Below are 24,848 nucleotides of genomic sequence, written 5' to 3' on the forward strand. Positions count from 1 at the left end.
TTTTTCGTTCAATCTGATTTCATATTCGAATTGATGGAAATATTAAGGACACAGGCTCTACGGAAGATCCTTCGCAACACAACATCCTATCTAGCAATACCCGATGAATAACACTAGTGTGGCTAGCCCAAATGTGGGTACTCACACTTTTCGAAGGTACTATCGACCTGGTAATACCGAGCAAGGATGCATACTACACACGTGTGTGTGGTGTAATGATGGATTTGGCAGCAGGGATCACGTCTTCTCTCTTCAAAACACTCTCTGTAATAAATACGGTAGAAAACACGGAATGAAGTAACATCTCTACAGAACACCAAATAATTAAATATTTCGTACATATGAGGAAGTCTCTGACGAGGAATGGTTTTCCGGAGGCGGTTGCGTCTGAGGGAACTTCGCTCTTCAGTAGCTTTCGGTAATGAGCGCCGGTATCGGGGTCAACGTCCGGAATCACCTTGTCGTAGCAAATGCACGGATTCCCACCTGAGAACAGTGGCCAGAAAATCAGTCATAAGTGAACCCTGACATTTGACACCATAAAATGCCTATTATTTCGACGGGAGTTTCTGATAATGAGAAGGAACTATTTATTGCATTTCGCTGCAATTTGTCTCTATTTAAAATAGCGAAATAGCGAAAAATAGGTGAAAAACTATGACATTGTAATAGTTTAAAATGGGTTCACTACACGACTTTGTGTCGTACGCCTGGGCAGCGCCTTTGAGCAGACAAAACACAGCGCCCAGCGGAAGCATTTACAACGCGGACGATACCATTTGGCTTGGTGCGGTAGCGTGGGGTTTTTTAAATCGTTCTTTTCGGATGGTGTATTGGTGCGTCGCGCTGGCTTTCGATGTGTTTGGATATGCACCGACCGCACCAAACGCTAGTGTGTCGTGATTCATGGGTCAAACTTGGCGCGGTGCTACTCCGTTTGGCTTGATGGACTTCGTCATCATGATCATAACATCAGCTGTAAGACGCAATCGTGAATGCATTATAAATCATTCATTTCGAATAGTAAGTGTGTCCGTCGCGCTGGCTTTCCATCTGTTCAAATATCCACCAAGCCGCACTCTACACTATAGTTTCTGCATTCACGAGTCAACGGAGCCGCAGCAGTTAATTTGGAGCGTTCGTGAATGGTCGGTTTTAATAAGTACATAATATTTACGTTCCAATAAATAATGCTTTTGGTCTACTTTAAAAAAAACGCCAATATGAGGAGATAACGCAATATTTCCACATTAAGAATACCTTACAAACCATTTTTTCTATTTTATAATATAATATCTTCTGTTACTTTTCAGCATGTAACGAAAGACGTCATAGAAAGAATCTGTCTTAGTACCTTTGTTCAAATTGGAATGATCTTGATTTATCATTATTACACCAGTATTTTAAAGATTACGAATAAAGAAAAATAAACTTGCATTTAGGATCGAATATCTGGTAGCTCCTTGGAACCATATCAAAGCTGAGACTCTTGACATTGTCCACGCGGAACCCGTGCACCCAGTAGAGCAGCTTCATGTGCTCGTCGTAGAAGAATATTTCGCCAGCTGTGTTGCCGGTCACAATCACTCTACCGAAATTGTTTGGTTTTAATTTTATAGTTTTGCAGCCAATGCTTGTTAAATAAAAATAACTGATTTTACCTAAACGATTATAGTATTTATAAAAGAGGGGGGGAAAGGTAAGGGAAAGGAAGGTAAACACAGCCTTCCTTGGACATCCGCAATATCAGAGTCTATAAGTCGTATCGGCTTGAGAATGCCGCAGTCAGCAGTTGAAATCACAAAGTTGTGCATGGCAAAAAGTTTGCAAACGATGCTATTGTGGCTGTCAGTATTAACCTGAACAACTACAAGAATAAACAACAATACAAAAATTCTTTCAACGCCTACAAAAGTCAGACAGAAGTAAAACTGACTAGTTCCACTTTTTAAAAGCTTGATTCTAAAAACTCTCTACCAGGTGTACTCAAGTACTACCCACTGTGTCTCAAGCGCATGTCCCACCTGCCAGCAAATCCCGTTGATAAATAGTGATTTGTAGTGACAGGGGATATAAAATGTCAGGCTGTCACTTGTCAGATAAATCAAAATAATATTGATGAGTATGTTTTTAAACATTATTTTTTAAAATAAGCATGAACACATACCCATCAACATTTTTAATAACATTTATTCTCTTCTGATCAATCTTCAACACTTTTATGAATCTGAGGTTCTCAAAATTTGAAGAGTCCACGTTTTGCTGATATTCCAAAGTGTATCCATAGATAAGCACTGCCCCTCGACTGCTACCCACAATTATCTGTGACGTGTTCTTGACAAACGTATAACAAGTCAAATTGCCCACCTCGGTAGAAGCCTTTCGAGGTGGACATCGAATTTTGAGTTCATAATCGTCAGTCTCTTTTAGGACACCGCGTTCAATGATGAAGATTTTCTTAAAATATAAAACAAATTTTTAAATAATTATTTATAAGATACATTTGTGTTTTCTAAACTAATTCCATAAATTTGAAATTTTTTCCATCATGGAGCAGCAGCAAACACTATACTAACTCAACTGGCTTGTTAGCTCTAGAAATAGGCAATTAATGACCCTGAATTAATGTTTGAAGATTTAAATCGGTTTTTCTCACGATAAGTTATTTGTGTTGTGGTGGTATTGGTACCGCCTACTTTTGGACTAATCAGAAGTCCTTCATCAGGGGTCGGTTCGCGGTCGCGTCCCGACTATCTAGCACTGTAAATTTGCACTCGTAGTGCGCGGCGTAAAGAGCGCGGGACGCGGGTATGCCAGGGGCGATAACGAACACGATAGGACTGAAACTTTTGTATCACTTTTGGCGTTCACGGGTGTACAAAATGTACTCACAATATTCACTATATACTAATATTAGGCACTATTGGTCTTATTCCGAGTTGTGTTTACATAACAAGTTTTCAAATTAACGTCTCACGAACATTATAATAGTCTATTGCCGTGTATAATTATTAAATGACTTCTGCTAGATGAAAACCTTCGTGCAGAGTTAGGCCAACATAAAACTATGTCTTTATCGCAAACTTGCGTCTTTGACAAAGACAATTATCACGACCAATATCTTTATTGCATTTACAGCATCGGACAATAACTTTACAATCTGATTAAGCCATAACAGAACTTGAAATGTCAATGAATAATACCTTTGTAATGCCAATCCATATATCATGTTTGGTTAATAACAGAAACTGATCACTGTTGCTAGGATTAAAATCCATTTCTCGAATGCCTCCAGGCGGTATGTCCACTTCCAAAGTTGCTAAAACATTCTCGTTCATTTTGACTAACGTTAACAACTTCACTTTATTTGTGTTATCGATGCGATTATTATGTCAATTATAATCTTAAACACTACACGATGCCAGATTCAATTAAACTTTAGAATAATTCTGGGACAAACCTACCTAGTCATGCCATAAATATTTTTGCAAGGAAAAAATTTTTTAATTCCATAAAACATTTATTACTATAATGTCCATTAGTTAATAAATATACTTTTAAAAAATAAAAAGATCTGAATCTCCCTTGGTCAGATCCTTTAAAAAATATTTTTATTCAAACACGCACTTTCCCCATCAAAAATTCTTCAGTGCCAATTTTATGGACTGTTTTAGGCACTTAAACTTACGAGAGCATGCCCACATACCCTCTAAAACTGAACATAAATCAGTATTCAGTGGATTAAGATCAGGACTAGATGACACCCAGGCTTCAGCTCTGATGAATTTAGAAACGAGAGTGGCACTAAGCGGATGATTATGAAGGGCACAATTATTTATAAAAATAAATTTTTTACTTTTAACTCTCAATATTCTTGATAATAATATGTATGCAAAAATGCACACCAATCAATTATCCAGTACGATCAGAAGTACGATCAAGTATTATTAATAGAACATTGTAGACTAATTTTCTCAATCAAGAATGAGGCTTTATTTCTAAATTACCGGTGATCACCTACTGTCAAGGAAGGTCGTTTGCTTGTCCATTGGCTGCAAATAATAAGAATATTGACATAATCCCAGCGAGTTGACTTGAATAGGACAGGCCATCTTAGAACCATCAGGTCCACACAGACACTTCAGCTTCACCAATCCAGATTACTTGCCATCTGACATCTCACATTTAATATAACAAGGTTCCATCCCTGTTCCAACGCGCAACGGGGTAATGTTATATAATTCTACGTCACGACTTTCAACACACGACACGGCAGCTGATCTGTTGTCCATTCGTTTGTTCACTAGACACGATGCAACGACGCTGCAGACGCGATCTCTATTTCTGAGTGATGAACCATGAGGAAGCCGTGTGGTGCGGTGTGTCGTATCACGTGTGATCAACATCAGCTTATACTTGTTAAGTACAGCCGCTAGATCGCCACTTCAAAAAGTCACAACGACATTGAGGCATCGCGCGAAATTGTCAAAAAAAATTTTTGTACACGAGTTGCGGTCTTTTATATATGTTGAATCATGACCAGGGAGCGTACATTTCATGCCCGTTTCGTCATAATGATGTATTAATATAAACACACAGGATGTTTCAAAAAACGTAGTCTATCAACATTTGATTCTAACATAATAGTTTCTGAAATATAAAAAATAAGTATTTAATGGGATGGAAACAAAATGTGTTAGTTATAAATTATGACTAATTATTTTATCTCTAAATAACACGCATAATTAAACGAAGAGATAGTCATGAAAAGCAACAATTCGTTTTTTTCCATCCTGTGTGTAGCTTGGCGTCTGTCATCGGCATGACATATACGCTCCCTGATCATGACCGTTTTCTCGAGTGTAGTGTCGCGTTGCCAAATAACAGCATTAACGGCATAACATAACAACATTCATTATGCTTACCATCAGGGGTATCATGTCCAAAAGACCAAATCCACCAATACAAGGTAGCCTTCTCCTGGTATCCTAGAGTCAATAAGTATTTCGCGTCGCTGCTGAGTGCTACTTTAGAAATTCTTGTTCTGCCATGTGGCGAGAACAGTGTTTTCTGCGGGAAGTAGTCAGTCCTGTCCCAAATAATGATGATGTTTTCTGGGCCAGAGTCACCCGTTACCAGCCACGATCCTTTTGCGTCCGTTGCAAGGAATACTACTAGATGCTTCTAGAACATGAATTTAAAGCTTGGTGATAATGACAAATGTTTTCGGTTCTACGATAATGTTATTAATGAATCTGTAGATGTTGAGCGCTCCGGAGCCTCCAGTAGAGCTTAAATATGTGGGTAAAAGAAAATCAAATTAAAAAAGAAGGCTATTTTTTAATATAACACTTGAAGTATTCGCCTATATATGTTATAAATTAATATTTGTAGAGCAAATCGGAAGCGAAAGGCGAGCTGAGCTTTTATAAGCCCTATTCCTTTTTGCCCAAACTTCGACTCTGTTTTTAACGGTCAGTAGTTCTATTCTATTTTATTCTTCCTACTATGACTTCTGTGGAAGATACGCCACAATTAAGCATAAGAAATGATTGTATTTGAAGAAAGCTTATTGCTGCTAAAAATGGCCACAATGCAAATTAAAAACATGTGTCATATACAAAAGTATTTAAATAGTATATAGTCTTCTATCTTGAACGATGTCCATGTAGATTATACATATAAATTCGTACTGCGAAAAGTGGAACTGTATTAAATCTGAAATGAGTAAAACCTAATTATTGGTAATAAAAACTTGGTACCGTTCAATCCATCCATGAAAATCTACAAATAACAAATAGATAGTCTGCCTAAAACGAACATGTCCTTGGAGTATCCGCATCTGACCCGTACACCAATCGTATACGACGGCACAATTCCCTGCAGCATAGAACACGCCCCTGCTGCTGCCATTGTTGAGATTGATGACGGGGGCCTTCGCGTTGTACCCGTAGATCCAGTGGAGGTTCTATAATAATAATTCATATTAGATTCATGACAGGCTGGAAGTAAAACAATAACTCTATTTTATAGAAATGAGGGACGAGACGAGAAGGACCTTCAGCTGAAATGAAGAACAAGAATAGATGCATGAAAGCTAAAGTTAAAGAATGTATAAAGAGAATTAAGAATGACAAAAAAGGAAAAAATGTGAGAACAATTCGGCGCCAGTTTCCGTGAGAATACAAAACTTTAGAAAATCGTGAAAGAAGCGCGAGGCAAAAATATGAATACCACCAATGAAAGTGATTAACAATTAACCAGGTGGATCATGAATCAAGAAAGTATGATACTAGAGTCCTGGAAGAATTATTTTGAGAGTTTATTCGATATATAAGTGAAATATATAAGTGAAATAGAGAAAAAAGAGATGATAGATATTTTTGTGGGCCTGAGTGATGAAATTAGAGTGGTTGTGGAAAATGAGGGATGGAAATTATGAAAACCTTAAGAGGTATGAGGTCAGGAAAGTCTGCTGGGTGTGATCGAGTGACGATTTTATTGTTGAAGGCTGACGATGTACTAATAATAAGCCTGCATGACTGGATGAAGGCAGTGATTGTCCCAATTTATAAAGGCAAAGCTTTGCATCAGGAATGTCAAAAATATCGCGGGATCAGTCTTTTTAGTGTTGTTGGAAAAGTGTATGCCAGAATATTGAAGAGTGGTAAATGTGACTAAAACTCGTAACATATGATATGGGATGTGCAAGCGGGATCTTAGAAGGGAATGGAATTTACGAATTAAGTAATTTCCTTGAGCTGCAAAATATCTGAAAAATATCTGGCAAAAAACCAGAATTTATATTACGCATTCATAGATTTAGAAAAGACTTATGATGGGATGAATAGAAAAGAATTGTGGAAGGTGTTATCTATGTATCGGGTGGACAATTATCTGATGAGGGCTCTGAAATCTCTGTACAGGGATTGTCGAGCCTGTGTTCGGATTAATGGCAATATGGACTAGTTTGATATATCCAAAGGTGTCAGACAAGGTTGTGTAGCCTCGCTTTGGTTATTCAACTTATTCATGAATAACTGCATGAAGGATATTAGAGAATTCGAATGTGGGATCGATATGGAAGGATTGTTTGTTAAGTGCCCTGTACAATGATGATCAAGTCATTTTTGCATCATCGGTGAATGAGGTGCAACAAATGGTGAATTGTGTGAACGAGAACCTTAAAGCGAGAGGTATGAAAGTGAATGCAAGAAAGACGAATGTAATGGTATATGAGAAGGATGAAAGTTTGACTGAGTGGAATATTGCGATTGAAGATGAAAGGGTAGAACAAATTACAGAATTTTTATATTTGGGTGCCACGTTTACAACAGGCGGAAGATGTGAAGAATATATTGAAAGAAGAGTGACTGCGGGAAACTGTGCGAATGGAGCGCTGCATGCCTTTATGAACGGCCAGACTGTACCAAAAGAGGCGTGACTAGCGGTGCATTATGGTTGAGAGTGAGAGTTGAGTATGGCAGAAGCATAAAACCAGAATAAACGCAGTTGAGATGCGATCACTGCGTAGTATGTATGGGGTGAGACTCATTGATAGAATTCCAAATGCGGTAATACGAGCCCGCTGTGGTCTGATAAAGAAGATGTACGATAGTCGTGGACTAATGAAGATGTCGTGAACATTATACAAGGTATACATTCTTTTTGCGAAAACACTTTTCCCCAAACTATTATTAAGTACAATGGTTCAAATACTGACAGTCATAAAAATATGATCTGTATTTATATTAAATAAATGATATTAACATCGGTAAGTAGGTACTAACGAATGGAGAAGGCTTAAAGTAGTACTCCCCGAACTCGGAACTTTTCCTGAGCTGAGAAAGAGACAAACTGTACATCTTCCTCAGATCCATCTCACTATCCGCTGCTTTTATATTCGATGCTGATACTGTGTTTTGAAGAGACTTTGTTGTTGAATGTGCCATTTCTTCCTCTGTAGTAACGTAGTTATTTTAATTAACAAGACTTGATTGTTTTTATTTATTTAGATCTCTATACAAAATCGTATAAAATATAATTGACAGCGATATATGACAGTTTGTCAGTGGAATAAAGATTATAGATGGTAGAATTTACAATTTGCCTGTCAAGTATAAAAGGCGAAATACCTAATTACGGTCATAATTAGTATTCATCCCTACTCTATGTTACGACTAATCTTTCTGTACATCACATACTGTCAGATACCTTTCAAAATCTACAAATCTGTATGTTATCAATAAATATAATAAAACAACGTTTAATTTCCTTTGGATTTGAATTAAGTTATATTTAAACAGTATTTGTTATTGAGTTAGTTTGATTATGGAGGTTAGTAATAGTTTTTTTTGTGTTAGTAATTTCTCTAGTTTTTAGGAGGATCTTTATCTATTCAACAGGAACACCTAATTGGGAGAAGACCTCTTCCTTAGATTAAGGATTGGTCCCCGCTGCGCTCCAACTGATACCGCACTATCTAAGAACAATAGGTTTTTTATGACGGGAACTATTAGTTGCTTGTGTCCGTGACATCTTGACACTCAATGGCATCTTTCAAATTTTGTAACATACGCTTCGAGTTTTTTTTAATTGAAATGAATAAAATACAAAATACTTACTCATGATATATGATCCCAGTGTCTTTCTTATTTCTTGTAGTATTATTTTTACAAAGCATTACTTTTTTTTTTTTATGGAATAGGAGGACAAACGAGCGTACGGGTCACCTGGTGTTAAGTGATCACCGCCGCCCACACTCTCCTGCAACACCAGAGGAATCACAAGAGCGTTGCCGGCCTTTAAGGAAGGTGTACACGCTTTTCTTGAAGGTACCCATGTCGTATCGTCCCGGAAACACCGCAAAAGGAAGCTCATTCCACAGCTTCGTGGTACGAGGAAGAAAGCTCCTTGAAAACCGCACTGTGGAGGACCGCCACACATCCAGATGGTGGGGATGATATCGTAACTTGTGGCGTGTCGTGCGAAGGTGATTACTACGCAAGCCGGCATTTTAGTTTCAATTATTAGCAAAGTTTAACAGAAAATGTGGCACGTCAACGCCACATTGTTCGAATACGCCCACTTGGGCGCAGTATTAGTTGCCACACTTTGCGACTACGCCTGCGGTATCTAGTTGGAGCTCAGCGGAGACCAATCCTTAATCTACGCCCTCCTCCAAAAAAGTCCAAATTTCTCTATTCTGAGTTGAAAGATCCTGCTATTCTCTTTAATACATCCTCCCACCTTGTCATAAGTCTGCCTTTTTCCTTTTGCAAGCCTCATAAGGGAAGCGGCTGAGGTTGTGCTCTACACTCGCCTCACAAAAATCAACTTGTTGAACTAAAATTGTCTCTATTTATTTTTTTGAATATTATACTTAGGTTTAAATATTAACGGCCTTATAAATAAAATTTGCATAAAGTTAAAACTAATCATAAACCAAGAAAATGCAAAATGTTTACAAATAGACATTTTGCTTACGATTGGTGTATTCGGACGTATAACGTTTCCCGCGTTTATTTGCAAGGCAGCTTGTCATTCGAAAAACTTATTGAATTAATTATTATTATTAATTAAAACGTATTGACAGTGTTGTCAACGATATTGTAAACATTTTGCATATTCTTTGTTTATGCTTAGTTATAACTTTATACCAAGTTTATTTGTAAGGCCGTTAGAGTTCTATTTAGAATGTAATTATATTTTGGACGATAATACACCTACAGTTCTGACACGTAACAATATAGTGCATGCGCATGGTCATTTAGCTCTGGTTAAATATTTGCAGAAAATACTGTATTTGTATAAATGTATCGTGAAAAATAATTACATGCCGCAGTCGCATTTCTAAAGTGCGGTTTGACCTTTAGCGTATCCTCTGCATTGTGTTCTAAGAAATAAATTACTCATATCCGACTAAAGGGCATTAGCTGCATTATCTTTGACTTCTGTGAGTATATTTAATTATTAATGTTTGTGTGTGTGTTTTTAACTTATTTATTTATTTAAAAGCTAAATTGACAGATAGTTCCTATTAACACAAAACTGTAGGTATTCCTAGGTGCAGGTGAGGAAAAATTTTAATGAATTTTTTTAAAGTGAAACTTCTTTAGAATCGTTGTGATTTGAAGCTGAAATAAGTTCAAAAATAAAAATGCATAATTCACCCAAATAAACCCATTTTCCATAACATCATTTTGGAACATCCTGTAACTAATCTAGTAACCGCGAGCTAGCGTAGGCACTGACACCTAGCCGTCAGAACTCGTAGTTGAATAGCGCCAACGGTAAGGGTGTTGATTAAAATTTTGTTTTCTTAATGTAGGTATAACTTCTTGGCTTCAAAATTTCCTAATTTCAATTATTTAATTTTTTACATTTATTTTTTTATGATTAAGGTTAAGTAGCTCTAACCGTGTGTTCATTTAATGTCATCATTGTAGTTCCATAGTGTATACCTTGTCTTGCCATAAATACTGAAACAAAGAAAAAAATTTCTACTGCAAATTACATTTATTACTTTTACAGTGGGTTAGGTTAATACACAAATATAAAACAATTTAAAATATAAAAAGCTTATTCGAAGTGGTCTCCATTGGCTGCGATATAGTCCTTTAAACGTTGAGGCCAGTTATCAATAGAAGCATGCACTCTTTCCATGGGAAAATTCTTCACAGCCAATCGTACGGATTGTTTCAGGGACTCCAAATTATCATGGCGCTTATAGCAAGTCATACCTCTAAAATTGACCATAAATGACCATGACCAGTGGATTAAGATCGAGACTAGACGACGACCAGTCTTCAGCTCTGATGAAGTCTGAAACGTTCGTTTCCAACCAAGGCTGCGTAGACCGAGCTTTATGTCCCAGCGCCGAGTCTTGCTGTTAGGATCATTCTTGGTTATTGAATATGGTGTTGTTAAGGGGTTTCACTACCTTCTCAGGAATGATATCTTGATACACTTGTCCGACGTTTTGATACCTTTCTTCAAAAGTATAGCTCAGTCTCGCCTTCACAGCTAATACCCCACCAAACCAACACTGAAGTCGGATAGTTTCCACGTTGCACTCTGTCGACTAATTAGAAGGCTTCTTTAGAGCTTTGAGCATAAATACAGTCATTTTGCTTGTTTGTTTCATGTGTGTTAAGATGTTGGTCAATTGTAAAAATTCTCTCATCCGTAAACAGAATTTTTCTGTAACTTCCCTTTGCGTACTTCTGCAGTAGTTGTTTCGATTTTACCACCCTGTTTTTTTTAAATTATCAGTTAAGAAAAGACGAGTACGTCTCTTATAGGCTACAAATTCTAAAACATCTTTTAAAATACGCGACATGGTTCTAGGTGCTTTCTTCATCTCCCGAGATAAAATCTTTCGCTTTCGGACAGGATTTCTTTGGAATTCTGCTTGGACCACCTTTTTCGTACGAACACTACGTGGACGGCCCGATCCTTTTCTGTCACAAACACAGGAGGTCTCATTGTACCTATTGCCTTGCTATTATATAGCCTGGTACACAAATATTTTACTAATACCAAGCGTAGTAAGCTTAAGCGTATGGAGAGTTTTAAATCTTGCATTTGGCTCCATACCTCCTTTGTGTGATGCAATTACAGCGATTCGGTTCTCTTTATCACCTCACTCCATTTTAATATCGCAACATATTGTACAAAGTATTGGCGACGAAATGAGAAAACTCAACGAACAATCATATAAAAATGACAGATTCCAAATTCAAATGTAATATTTTGTTTATTTTCAATAGTAACAGTATTTATGGCCTGACTAAGTTTATTCAGCAGCATATTGAAACTGGCACCAAGATAAATATTATTCCCTCAGTATAAGAATATAAAAACTACAAGTCTCGGCGTTATTAGCGGTAGCTGTTTTGAACTGAGAACTGCAAGACTACTCACACCACCCTTTTCTGGTAAGAGGGATCAAAATGACACCTAAGAGCATGGGGTAAATTCCCTACTTTCAGATATCAGATTAATTTTACTAAGCAGGTCTTTAGCTAGTGACTCACATAAACATAGAACGAAATTGTCCGAAAGAACAAAAATAAAATAATATCAAATACACCCGACTTCAAAAAAAGCTTTTCGAAAACAATATTTATTCACAAGCATACGAAATTGTAAAGATTAAACTTAATGAACAAAACATGTTACTTTGACTAAAAACGAGAGTACCTAATTGTATATCTTAGAATGGTATTTTTTAAGGAAACCTTCATACACTAATTCTCGATTGATTATACCCATAACTAATTCCTGATTTGGTACACAGACAAGCCCCGAGCGACAAGTTGTATAAACTTTATCTGAAGTCAAAGTTCAACTTCGATACGATGCAGTAATAACATAGCCAACGCCACAATGGTCGGTCTGTATAATGTGTTTTTATTTGCTTTAGTTTCTTCTCAAACTATATTCAAGGAAGAAGTAAAACCTACAAGTCAAGAGGTAAGCTTAATGTTCTTTTTGTGGCTACAAGTGATACTACAAAACATAATATAATTATTCAGAGACTGTTGTGACTTGTGAGTACTTATTTTAAGGCTGGACCGAGCCAACAGCTTTGAGGAATCGAGCGGAGCTAGGTTAACTCTCTCGCACAAGATCGGCATTGTTTTAATTCAAAATTAGAAGCATTTTTAATTTATTACAAACATAATTTTTCTTTACAAAAATAGCGAAACTATGACATGTTAAATAGTATTGGTAAACAGTTAATAATTTTTCATACAATTTTTATCTAGATTGAATGATTAACATGACTCCAACTGTAAAAGTAAGGGGTACTTTGGTAATTCTATTCGCAATGTCTATTAAAGATAGAAATGTTAAGAAAAAAGATGATTTGTCTCATACTCTGTGGACGTATAATTATTTTTTGTAAAAATAAAAGCTTTATATAAACAGTTAGGAAATGGTTTCAATTATGCGCTATTTAGAAGATTTTTTGGGATAGCGGCCTTAAGGGTTTTTGACATCTTTACGTAATAGCTTCTGCCCCCAATCTTGTCTTCGTTTAATTTCGTATTACACTCCCTTGGTGATGTAATTCTAATCTGATTTGCCAGCAGGTTGCGTCTTTGTCTAATATTGAAATCGTTTGCTCGCATTTTCGTACGGTATGCATAAAATGTACCTATAAGTAATTTTATTTTAACCGATTGTTCAAATATGCAGAAATCTTTTTTATTTGTGACGTAAATGATAATTATTTTTTCATCCCTAAGAAATTCCATACAAACTTTCAGTCCAAGGGATGATTTTCGAGATTAAAATTATTAGGATCTCAAACTACATACCAAATTTCATTGAAATTGATCCAGTGGCTGGCATTAAAAGGCAATAATTAATATTAATAATTTCAATGAAATTTCGCAATAATTAACAAAATATATTAGAAATTATTTTGTTCTATTTATTTTATTTTATTTGAGAAACAAACAGTACAACTTAATTCACTTAAAAAAACATAAAATATAAATCATTGCTTGATTTTGGTAATAAATATGTGAATGTTCCATATTATTGTGACAACCTACAGTTTTTTAACAAATATTTATAATATATATTAGAAATCGAAATTCGACAACATGATATGTTAATGCATTACTTGTAATTGTATCGGTGGTTCATAAATAAATAAATAAATGAAATCTATTATCTGCAGGTAAACTTTTTGACTCGTTATGGCTATTTACCACCACAACCACATGGCTCCGACTTCTCTGTCACGGCGCAGTCCATATCAGAAGCCGTTAAGAAGATGCAGAAATTTGCTGGACTGCCGCCTACTGGAGAACTTGATCCGGAAACAATGAAGGTACTTTTCGACTTATTTACGAAACTTAAGGCGACACTGAATGCCGGCGACCTTGAGCGATATGAGTTCACGGCTTCTATGTAACAAAGCCAATATTTTCAAAATTCTTGCGTCGAAAATTTAACATTTTAACAGGCGCAAACAGTTTAATTGCTTACAATCCTCATTATTGATTACTAATCTTAATAAATGTACCATCACAAAAAAGTAAAAGCTATAAGAACAACTTTTATGAGAGCAGTATACTAAACAAATGCATCATGCCGAGAAAAAACTTGTTTAACTGCAAACAAAACTGGTAGTTCATAATAGTTCTGGAGTGTTAAGTTTAACTAACAGCAAGCATAAGCAACCTACAAATAAGACTTAAGGGTATGTGTAACAGGATAAAGTAGTGTTTATAGCTCCAAATGCTATATTTTCACCACAAAACTTGTCTAAGAACACCTTGTTTGCGTGTTTTCTGCTTACTCTTCGCCTTAAACTAACCTTCAAACTTAGAGCATACTCCCAGGGTGGTAAGTAATGACTAACCTAGTTATATATATTTTATGTTGCAGCGGATGCCTCGCCACTTGAGCCTTTTTTGTGTTTGCCCCCTGTTAGGTATATAAAAAAGTGTCTGTGTACTTATGTATGCACGCAAGAAGTTATACTTCTTTGGCCTTACAAAAGCAAAAATCATTAAAATGATTTATTCCCCGTGCTATTGTACGTCTTTAGAAAGAACAATTTTTGTAAAAATCTTGCAAAGATGGCTTTGTCAATTAATTATTGAATAATGAATACGGCTGTATGGGCTTGAACCCTTTGCCTGTTCTAATAATGGACGAAGAAACCAAAAGAAAATAACGAATGACGCAAACATCAGAATATTTTAGGAACCAACTTCAGCCTGTTACTTTGTGTTACAGTGATGCGCGCGCATGTTAAAATTTCACTCTCATCATTTTTTCATAACGCGCCTAAAGAAGTATTACTTCAAAAAAAATAAGGAATTTCGCAAAGTTTTTTAACTCCAAATTCGTGCTACGTCCAACCCGAAAGAGGTAAGGTATTTTGAAAAAAAAAGTGACACCATTAACCAGTTATACACCTGAAGGTGAGTGATACCCATACCCATTACAATGCAGTGCCGCTCAGGGTTATTGATTGAATGCTGAGCGGCAGCCCAATTTCGTTCTCACTTTGAGACCATTATTATCCAAGTAATGTCACCAGCTACGGCGCCCGAAAACAATAGTTCTTGAACATTACTGTAGTAACAGTAAAAATGTATTTTTAAATTTTCAGTTGTTCAGAAGAAGACGATGCGGCATGAAAGATATTTTGGATGCAAAGACCAAAAATCGTTTAAAACGTTACATATTGCAACAGGGATGGGATAAGAAGACTATTACATATCGGTGAGAATATTTATATTCGAACATGAAATACATCTTTATAAGATTTGCGGAATATACGACAGCCTAGTTCCGAATGGCATTTATTAAATACTAGCTGACCCGGCAAACGTTGTTTTGCCATATAAATTATTTATAATGTTAAGACTGTTTCTTGCACATTGCAACATAACTTTATTTTTCTAAAATAAACTTAGCCTAAGTTACTCCTTATTACATCAGCTACCTGCCAAAAAAAGTCCCGTCAAAATTGGTCCAGCCATTTCAGAGGTCTCCGCTGCGCTCCAACTAGACACCACACTACCTGAGATCAATACCTTTTCTATTACGGCAACTTTATATTGGAGTGTGTATTGGCTATAAAATATGCATGTGTTCGTAGTATCTTGACATTCAATGGCATCTTTCAAATTTTGTAACTAGTTAACTGTAGTTTTAATTATTAGCAAACTTTAACAGAACATGTGGCACGTCAACGTCACACATTGTTCAAGACTGGCTCGAGTACGCCCACTTTGGCGTAGTATTAGTTGCCGCAATTTGCGATTACGGCACCTAGTTGGAGCGCAGCGGAGACCAATCCTTAATCTTAGAATCTATAATTATAAATGGAGAGTAGTTTTCCTTGTTATACTACGAAAACCACTAAACCACCACTAAATGCAGTGTGTTTCAGTGAAGCTTTTAGTTTATGATGTGTGGATGATTACTTATCCGGAAACTATATTATTTTTACTTAGATATATCTATATATTTGCAATACAAATAATTCAGTCAATGACATTTCATTACATATGACAATTATTCATACAATGAGCGGGCAGTACGGCATAACAACGTTTGCCGGGTTAGGACTTGTTATATAATATTCCATTTGTTAAAAGTCGTGTGATAACCAATGTGTCTTCGGTTTTCTAATTGATATGTGCGTGTCAACAACACTTATTGCCTCGCACAATCGCTTTGTGGAATTAATTACTGGCTGCAGTTTTCTCAAACCAATTCCACTTAGGGACCTTCAGGTATCCATCATTAGAGCATATACTCCCAATTAAAGGCTGGTGTTACGAATGTCCTCGGCCGTTGCCTTACCACGTTCCAACACGTCAGCCACTTTATTCATTTATTGATTTGAAGATTGTTATTTGACTAGTCCTGGTAAGTCCTAGTGAGGCCGCGTCCAAATTTAACTATTGTGTTTGCCACTCATAGTTATAGCTCGTCGTCAAGCCATGCCGCCTTTACGAACCGCAGTATCTTCTTGACACGAGTATTTCAAACAGCATCTGGAAGCAGGGTGTAGTCACCAAGGACGGTGTTACGCTTATGCATTAAGTTCTGTTCAAACTGAGGCGACTACGCACGAGAAGCGGGACACGTTTTAGCGTAATTCGCTCGCTCGCTTAGCCTCTTAAGGCGACACTAAATGCCAGCGACCTTGAGCGATATGAGTTCACGGCTGCCGGCCCGCCATCAATGTAACAAAGCCAATATTTTCAAAATTCTTGCGTGGAAAACAGTTTATATGCTTACAATCCTCGTTATTCACTGCTAATCTGAATAAATGAACCTACACAATTTGTACAAGCTATAAGAATAACTTTTCTGAGAGAAGTATCAAAAAAATGCGTCACGCCATGCCAAAAAACTTGTTTAACTTCAAAGAAAATTGGTAGTTCAAAAAGGCTCGGCAGTGTTAACTATAGCCAACAGCAAGCATTATCAACCTACAAATAAGACTTAAGGACTTAAGGATAAAGTAGTGTTCATAGCTCGAAATGCTATACTTTCACCACAAAACTTGTCTAAAAACACCATGTTTGCGTGTTTTCTGCTTACTCTTCGCCTTAAACTGACGCGACTGCGCCGGTTCTTCAGTGGACAAACATCATGCATTGTGAGATCAAACAATCCCGGCGGGCGTCCCGCTCTTGTTTCGCTTCAACTTGAGCGACTACTCGCGTCAATTTGAACACGTCCATACAAGTTAGTTGACACAATCGGCGCGAGCGACTTCTGTCCCACGTCCCGTGGACCGCAATCGCAGAAGGGATGAAGGCGTTTGGCGTTTCATCATCCTCAAGGCAAAATCTGCAAGTTTTATCGTTTTTGATTCCGAGTCAGGCACTAACCGTGTGCAACTCATAAATAAAAAGAAATCGATCCATCCATTATTTTCAGTGTGCACAACGGCTCCAGCACTCTAGAGCAGTCTCGTGTGGAGGCTATCATGACTGCGGGTCTGGCCGTATGGGCCCCCCACGGCAACCTCCGGTTCATACAAGTAGAAGAGACAAAGGCGGATATAGAAGTATCATTTGTCAGCAAAGACCATGGGGATGGGTAAGAAATGTTACCAGTGAATCAGTCTACTTTGTAAGTAATATAACAGCTAGTCTCAGCGTTTCACTCGATTGTATGAAACGTGCAGTCAGTGATAGATTGATAAGTGACGACTATAATCTTGTAAAAAAAGGATATAGCCGAAATCCACTATGTTTTATGCAACTGTTTGCTTTCAAACTTAGCCGGATTATACAGGGTGAACCAAAAGTCCGTTTATAATTGGAAAGATAATTAAAAAAAAACTAATTACAGTAGATCAAAATTGTTTATTGTTTTCGATGGTAAACAAAAGGGGAATTTATTTCTTAAAAATTATATCATCCATATGCAATCCTTCATTATTCTCGCATTGCTGCAATCTAGAGCGGAAATCTTCGATGACAGCTTTACATGTTTCTGTTGAGATGTTTTGGATTTCTGTGCGAATACGATCGTTTAATTCGTCAAGAGTTACTGGGTTGGTTGGCTGGAATGCAGCGGTTTTTGATCACCATGACATAGTGTCACTCTAATAACGACACTTTGTCTATTAACATGCCCATTTAGGTGGAAGTGTGCCTCGTTGAGAAAAAAATGTTTGTAAAACTGGTGAATCGCTCTACCATTTCGTTCGCAAACTGCAACCTAGTGGCATGGTCCTGAGGCCTTAATTCCTGCACCATTTGGATTTTATAGGGATGTAGACTTAAATCTTTCTTGAGAATGCGGTTTAATACATCATTATCTTGGCACGTTAAGGACAGCAGACCGCTTTCGAGTTGAAAGTCCAGGTTGGTCACGAACAGACGATTTTACTCGCTCCACGTTTTCGGGGTCCCTCGACGTTCTAGGCCGGCCAGATCGAGGTAAATCCATTTTTGAACCCGTCTTCTCAAACTTGAGCACCCATTTTTTAATTAACACACCTGATAGAGCTTAATTTTTGTGTCATATCTTGTAATGATTGCAAAACTTTCGTTGAGCTAAGGTTGCAGAATCGTTGTTTCGATAGTACTCGCGTACACAAAACGCACGTTGACTACCGCTAAACGACGCCATGGTACTAATTTCCCGTTGGCCGCTCTTGCAATGCGTAACCCCTGCACCTCCCTCCGCCGCCGCGGCAACCGATTCAAATGTTAACGGACTTTTGGACCACCCTGTACTTCGTCGCCAATCGCCATACTGTAATTACTACTATTTCAAAGATATGACAAATGACTGCACGATAAGGGACGAGACGAGCAAGATGTTCAGCTGTTGGTAATTATGACCGCCGGCCCATTACAATGTGTTACAATTTCAGTTGCCGCGCGTGAGTGCCGCTCAGAATGATTGAAAACCCCAAAAATTCTGAAAGGCGCTACAACTGCGCTCGTCACCTTGATACATAAGTTGTCAAGTCTCATTTGCCCAGTAATTTCACTAGCTACGGCGCAGTTCAGACCGAAACACAGTAATGCTTACACATTACTGCTTCACGGCAGAAATAGGCGCCGTTGTGGTGCCCATAATCTAGCCGGCATCCTGTGCAAAGGATCCTTCCACTGGTAAAACACCTTAAACTATAGACTTAGAACACACTAGTGTATAAAGTGTAAACGTATAAAATTTAGATTTATTTTTTATGATTACGGTTAAGTACCTCTACCCATGTATGTGTCCATTTAATTTTACCAATATAGCCGGCTTTTCTGAAACGAGCATTACATAGTAGCGCGGTCAATATCATTCTATTCCATAAAATGCACAGCGCCTCTAAAAAGATTTCACTTCATAAAATCTTTTACAGTTTTCCATTTGACGGTCCCGGCCGAATTGTGGCCCACGCGTTCCCTCCTCCCCATGGAGCGATGCACTTCGACGACGACGAGCTGTGGGGTGACAGCCCTGACGAAGACAACGAAGACGTGACGGACTTGTTCGCGGTGGCCGTCCACGAGATCGGGCACGCGCTAGGGTTGTCACACTCCGATGTCAAAGCCTCTGTTATGTATCCGTACTACCAAGTGCCGGTGGAGAAGTTGCACGAGGATGATATTCTGGGAATGCACGAGTTATACTGTGAGTTCTTATAGACCTCTGTTATAATCTAACTTCGCATTTACTATAGAAATATTAATAGGAAGGTAATAGAAATATTATAAATGCTAATTCCTTTCGGGTCGTCACATTTCACCGCTTGCAACGCTCCGGATATTGACGGATCAATGGTGTGCTAAATGAAAGCAATACGAATAAATTAAGAAGATAGTGAAAAATATTCCTATAATATATTTTATTAAAAAAAACAATTGCAGTTTAGTAAAAAAAATGCCAATGAAATGTAATACTATGATTGGATAATTTGATATATGAAGGCATAAAAGGCATTTATTTTCTCAAAATTGATTCGTTTTATAGTCATTTCTAACACTACCACCGCTTCGGAACCAAATGGCGCTCTGAGAGAGAAGAAGCGGCTCAAGAAACTCTCCCAGCGTTCCTCTCTCCCATATTATTATATCATGTAGGTTGTATTCCCAGTTCAGTAGAACTGGGAATATATGCAGATGCTGTTTGCAATACTCGCGTCAAGAAGATACTGCGGTTCACAAACGCGGCAGGGCTCGACGACGAGATATAAGTATGAGTGGCGAACACAATAGTTCAATTCTGGACGCGGTGTTACTAGGACCCAAACTAACACATAATAAAAAAAATAATAATGTAGGTTGTTAGAAGAGTGAGTGGTTACTGGTTAGTTAGATATGCTGAAAAACAATCTTTTTTTTTTCAGTAAAAGAGGCAACAACTTCCACTCCAGCTGAGTTTCTTTATGCGAAGCCGTCTTCCTCCGTGCCTCGCTTCACCAAATCTGACATCAGCTACGAGGAAGAGGATGATATACCCGACCTCTGCTTCACCAACTATAACACTATACAGTCTATGCAGGGCAAATTGTTTGTATTCGAAGAGGAGGTAGGTACTTAGTTATATGAATTTTTTATATTATATAACTATATAAAAACTAGCTGACCCAGCAAACGTTGTATTGCCATATAAAGAAATAAAAAAAACAATACTTAAAACTTTTGGGGTACAAAAAATAGATGACGACCGATTCTCAGACCTACCGAATTTTTCGTACTACAATAATTATTATATTCAATTGCCATCTTGCAACCCTTATTGCGTATCTGTGGATGGAACAGAATAATATGAAAATCGCGAAACAAAATAGGTGTTGATCGTAGAGGGGTGAAAATTTGGAGTTGATTGTATTTTTCAATGCTAAATCATAATAAAATAAAATAAAAAATTGTCAAAACATAAAAAATACATTTTTGGGCTTGGGTCACCCTTATCATTTAGGGATATGAAAAATAGATGTTGGCCGATTCTCAAACCTACCCGATATGTGCATAAACTTTCAAACAAATCGGTTAAGCCATTTCGGAGGAGTTTGGTAACAAACACCGGGACACGATTTCATATATTAGATATATGGCGACATTAAATACACACATGGGTAGAGCTACATAACAGTAATCATAAAAAATAATTTCAAAAATAAAATGACACAATTCACGTAAATAAATCAATTTTCCATAATATAATTTCGGAACAACCTGTATGTAATCTAGTAGCCGCGCGCTAACGTAGGCACTGACACCTACTTGTAATACGCTGAGCCGTAGCCGGTCAATACTCGTAGGTGAGTAGCGCCTACGTAAGGATGATTATAATAACTTTGTTCTTAAATATATAATTAGTTTGAAAATTTCAAATATTTACTTTAATTTTAAGATATATTTTTGTTTAAGTTACTTTAGCCGTATTTTATTTAATGCCGCCATTACTCACCGCTGTATATTTGTTATACTTAGATACTAACTTATCCGTGTATTAACTTCTAAAAATTCTCTGTTGTTACACAATTTTTCAAAAGTGTTTGCTCATGTGTTAATTAATACTTGGTGCTATAAATAGCTGCGAAATGTGTCTAGGGTCTTGCTAAATACATTTAAAATTATAGATTTCTTTTAAAAAAATTATAGACTTATACATCTTCTAATATATAAAATTCTCGTGTCATGGTGTTAAACATGGAACTCCTCTGAAACGGCTTGACCGATTCTCATGAAATTTTGAGTGCATATTGGGTAGGTCTGAGAATCGGACAGCATCTATTTTTCATCCCCCTAAATGTTAAGGGTGGTCCACACATTTTTTTTTAATTTATTTGATTATGAGTCAGCATTAAAAAACACATACAACTTCAACCATCTACGATCAATAGTTACTTTTGTATCGCGATTTTAATATCGGCAATACAACGTTTGTTTGCTCAGCTAGTAACAGTATATAAAACCTGATATCCTTTTGCAACACATACATTTTTGTGTTCATTTTTGTCAGCCAATTCGATGAATCTCTAAAATCATAAAGCTATGAAATTGTTAATTTTTCAGTGGATGTGGGTGTTATCAAGAAGACGAAAAATCATTGATGGCTACCCGAAAAAAATTCACGATGTTTTCGTTGGCCTACCAAAATATATCGATGTAATAAAAACTATATACGAGAAGCGAAATGGCCATATTGTTATTTTTTCAGGTGAGAGTTGTACATAATATACCTTTTTCTCTTTCTTTCAAAATACAGCTGTTAGGACCAGCGGTCCACAGATTTTGCCTCTCGCTGCTAAATCGGCAAGGCTAAGCGCTGCTTTACTATATACTCTTTTATACCTTATATATATATATAGACACTGATTTTTTTTTAAAGAACTCTTGCTGTGTGTAGTTTTAGATGATAGAGTTTTGGTATGTTTGTCTGTTAAGCTAATTTTGCACAAGAGTTCGGGATCTCATATTATCACGTCTAACGTGATACACGACGTCGCGGGCAGCAACTAGTATTAAATATTACCTATATATTATATTACTATGAAGGTCATAGCACAAGAGCTTTTATAATGTAAAACTTTAATATGCTTTTCATTTAAATATCTCGAATCAAGGTATCCTAAGGCATTTCTTAACAGTGTAGGTAGGTACATCAAGTGTAGTTTATTTCGGATTGCACATAGATGCATGTCAATAAAAAAATGTTTTCGTTAGTTGCTGCATGCAACCTCACTACAGTCTAGAAATTGTTCTTTCAGATATAGCTGAAATAATAGAATTACTTAAATGATTATTTTTATAAATTAAGGGAGAATTTTTATAAATTAACTTTAATAAATAGATATAACAAATGTGATTAATTTATGAAGAGTTATGTACTCATTTAAATAGCATATCTGCTGCTGCTGCTTACGTCAGTGTCAAATTATTTCAATAAATCCAGCCACTCACAAACATAACGAGTAGATAGCACAATTGTCTGCTGGTTATGGCCCTTTTTGGCATAATTAACAATGAAATAAGCTCAGAATCAAGATATTAGTTAATTTGTTATTAGCTATAAGAAATGAAAAAGCCAAGCTAACGGGAAGTTAAAATGCAAATATCAAAAGCAAAATAACTCCAAACAGACAGAACTATGCGATCTTTATTATAATTTAAAACAATAAATGCCTTAATTATTAACCCCCTTATTCATAATGGTCCGCTAACTTTAAACAGCCGCTAAGGAGTGTTTTTTCTCATTCTGACTTAGGTCAATAGAAGAAGACAGAGTGCGAATTAGCAATGCTATAAATCCTATAAGCTGGTATAGACTTTCAGCCCTCTTAGTCGCGCACCCTCACCTTACAAAGTTTCTATATATAATATGGAATGACTTGCAGGGCGATTCTTTTGGGAGTTCAGCTCACGATACCGGCTCATCAAGCGCGGTAGACTGTCAGAATACTCCGTTCCTCCTCAAGTATCTGAGCTGACGTCTGTGTTCATATCCAACTACAACAACAAGACTTACCTGATCGAGTACGAGAAGTTCTGGCGTTTTGATGAGCACACCATGACGATGGATAAGGGGTATCCGAAGGAGATGTCTGCCTGGAGGAAGGTCCCCTATCCAGTAGATGCCGCTTTGATATGGGAAGGAGGTAAATCTTTGAAGTTATTATATAGTTTCAGAAAAATCACGATTATTTTAGGTTATATACAGACTAATTTTATGAGAAAAAGTGACGAGACGGGTCTTATGTTTAAGTGATATGACCCACTCATTTCAATGGATTGCTTAGAATTCTACAGCTTTCAGTACACTATTTTAATAAAGTACCTACGATTGGCAACCCTAATGAGGGGTAATATACTTTAATATGTTTAAATAATTATTGAAATTTTCATTTACACCTGCAATTCAACAGTCCCCCTGAAAACGAGATTTGGAAAAATCTTAAAACGTCGGGTTAACTAAAATAAAAATGTAACTTTTACGCAAAAATCTAATGTAAAAGCAAAGTTACAATTACACGCGTTTTAATCCTTTAAGTGTGTAACACTCACGTTAATCAAAGTAAATAACTATGTTTATTTAAGAAACTACTATATTTTATATTTTTTAACGGTATTAACTACGATTTTTTACCTACTGTTGTTAACAATTTACCGTTTTAATTATAAATCTAATCTACATCTCTAGGCAAACTGTTTGTTTGCGTAGATAGTATTTTTGGCAGGATTTTTGCAGTTTCACATTATGTAGGTAGTAGGAAGGTAGGTAGGTTTCTGGCCTGTACTTATAGAAAAAACTGACTGCAAATGTTTACGATCCCTTCACAGGTAGGTTATTTAAAACAAGTCGTGTATTTTGTGGTTATTTTGTTACAGATACATTTTTCTTCCGCGGCCCACGTTTCTGGCGCTTCGACAACAATAAAATACAAGCCCACGAATATTACCCTCTGCCGACCGCGCAGATCTGGTTCCCGTGCGCTCCCACGCCCGAAATGGCGAGTTACACCACCAACGAAGATATATAGAGTACCCCAACCTCAGGGCTGTAGGTCTGCTTACGAGAAAATAGAACTTAGGATTGACAGTAATTACGTCACCTTACTAAATAATCTTTCTGTGATAAATACAATAAGTTAGTTAAGCAGATTTGTTAAACTTAAAATTTTGTAATAGTTTTTAATTTATGCAACTGTTGTGTATTAAGGGGTATTAAAACACAAATGTGGGTTTGTGATAATAGTATCACAGTAGTGTTTTAATACCTAATTATCAACAGTTGCAGTTAGCTTACTGCTAACATAAAAAAGGCAGTCCTAGTAACCATAATATCATTCAAAGGAGTGTTATTATGAAAACGGATGATATAATGTTGTACTG

General features: G+C 36.8%; 3 protein-coding genes across 3 annotated transcripts in view; 2 read left to right on the forward strand and 1 right to left on the reverse strand.

The window, feature by feature from the left end:
* LOC126964668 (germinal-center associated nuclear protein) overlaps positions 1-24,848 on the forward strand; it is a 357,720-nt gene that overhangs the window by 169,580 nt on the left and 163,292 nt on the right. The gene's annotated exons all lie outside the window — the stretch shown is intronic.
* LOC126964631 (cilia- and flagella-associated protein 251-like) lies at positions 1,163-8,034 on the reverse strand. The gene is made up of 6 exons (XM_050807852.1): positions 7,791-8,034; positions 5,822-5,968; positions 4,926-5,184; positions 3,204-3,319; positions 2,168-2,457; positions 1,163-1,588 (listed from the first exon to the last, which is right to left on the reverse strand). The coding sequence occupies exons 1-6, from the start codon at positions 7,950-7,952 to the stop codon at positions 1,411-1,413; spliced, it is 1,152 nt and encodes a 383-aa protein (XP_050663809.1). The 5' UTR covers positions 7,953-8,034; the 3' UTR covers positions 1,163-1,410.
* LOC126964574 (matrix metalloproteinase-2-like) lies at positions 12,382-24,746 on the forward strand. Its single transcript, XM_050807774.1, has 9 exons — positions 12,382-12,477; positions 13,697-13,849; positions 15,143-15,255; positions 17,434-17,595; positions 19,370-19,641; positions 20,357-20,538; positions 22,032-22,176; positions 23,354-23,614; positions 24,345-24,746. Exons 1-9 carry the CDS (start codon positions 12,391-12,393, stop codon positions 24,494-24,496), a joined length of 1,527 nt encoding a protein of 508 aa, XP_050663731.1. The 5' UTR covers positions 12,382-12,390; the 3' UTR covers positions 24,497-24,746.

This window comes from Leptidea sinapis, chromosome 1 (genome assembly GCF_905404315.1).
Source record: "Leptidea sinapis chromosome 1, ilLepSina1.1, whole genome shotgun sequence".
In the NCBI taxonomy this organism is placed as follows: Eukaryota; Metazoa; Arthropoda; class Insecta; order Lepidoptera; family Pieridae; genus Leptidea; species Leptidea sinapis.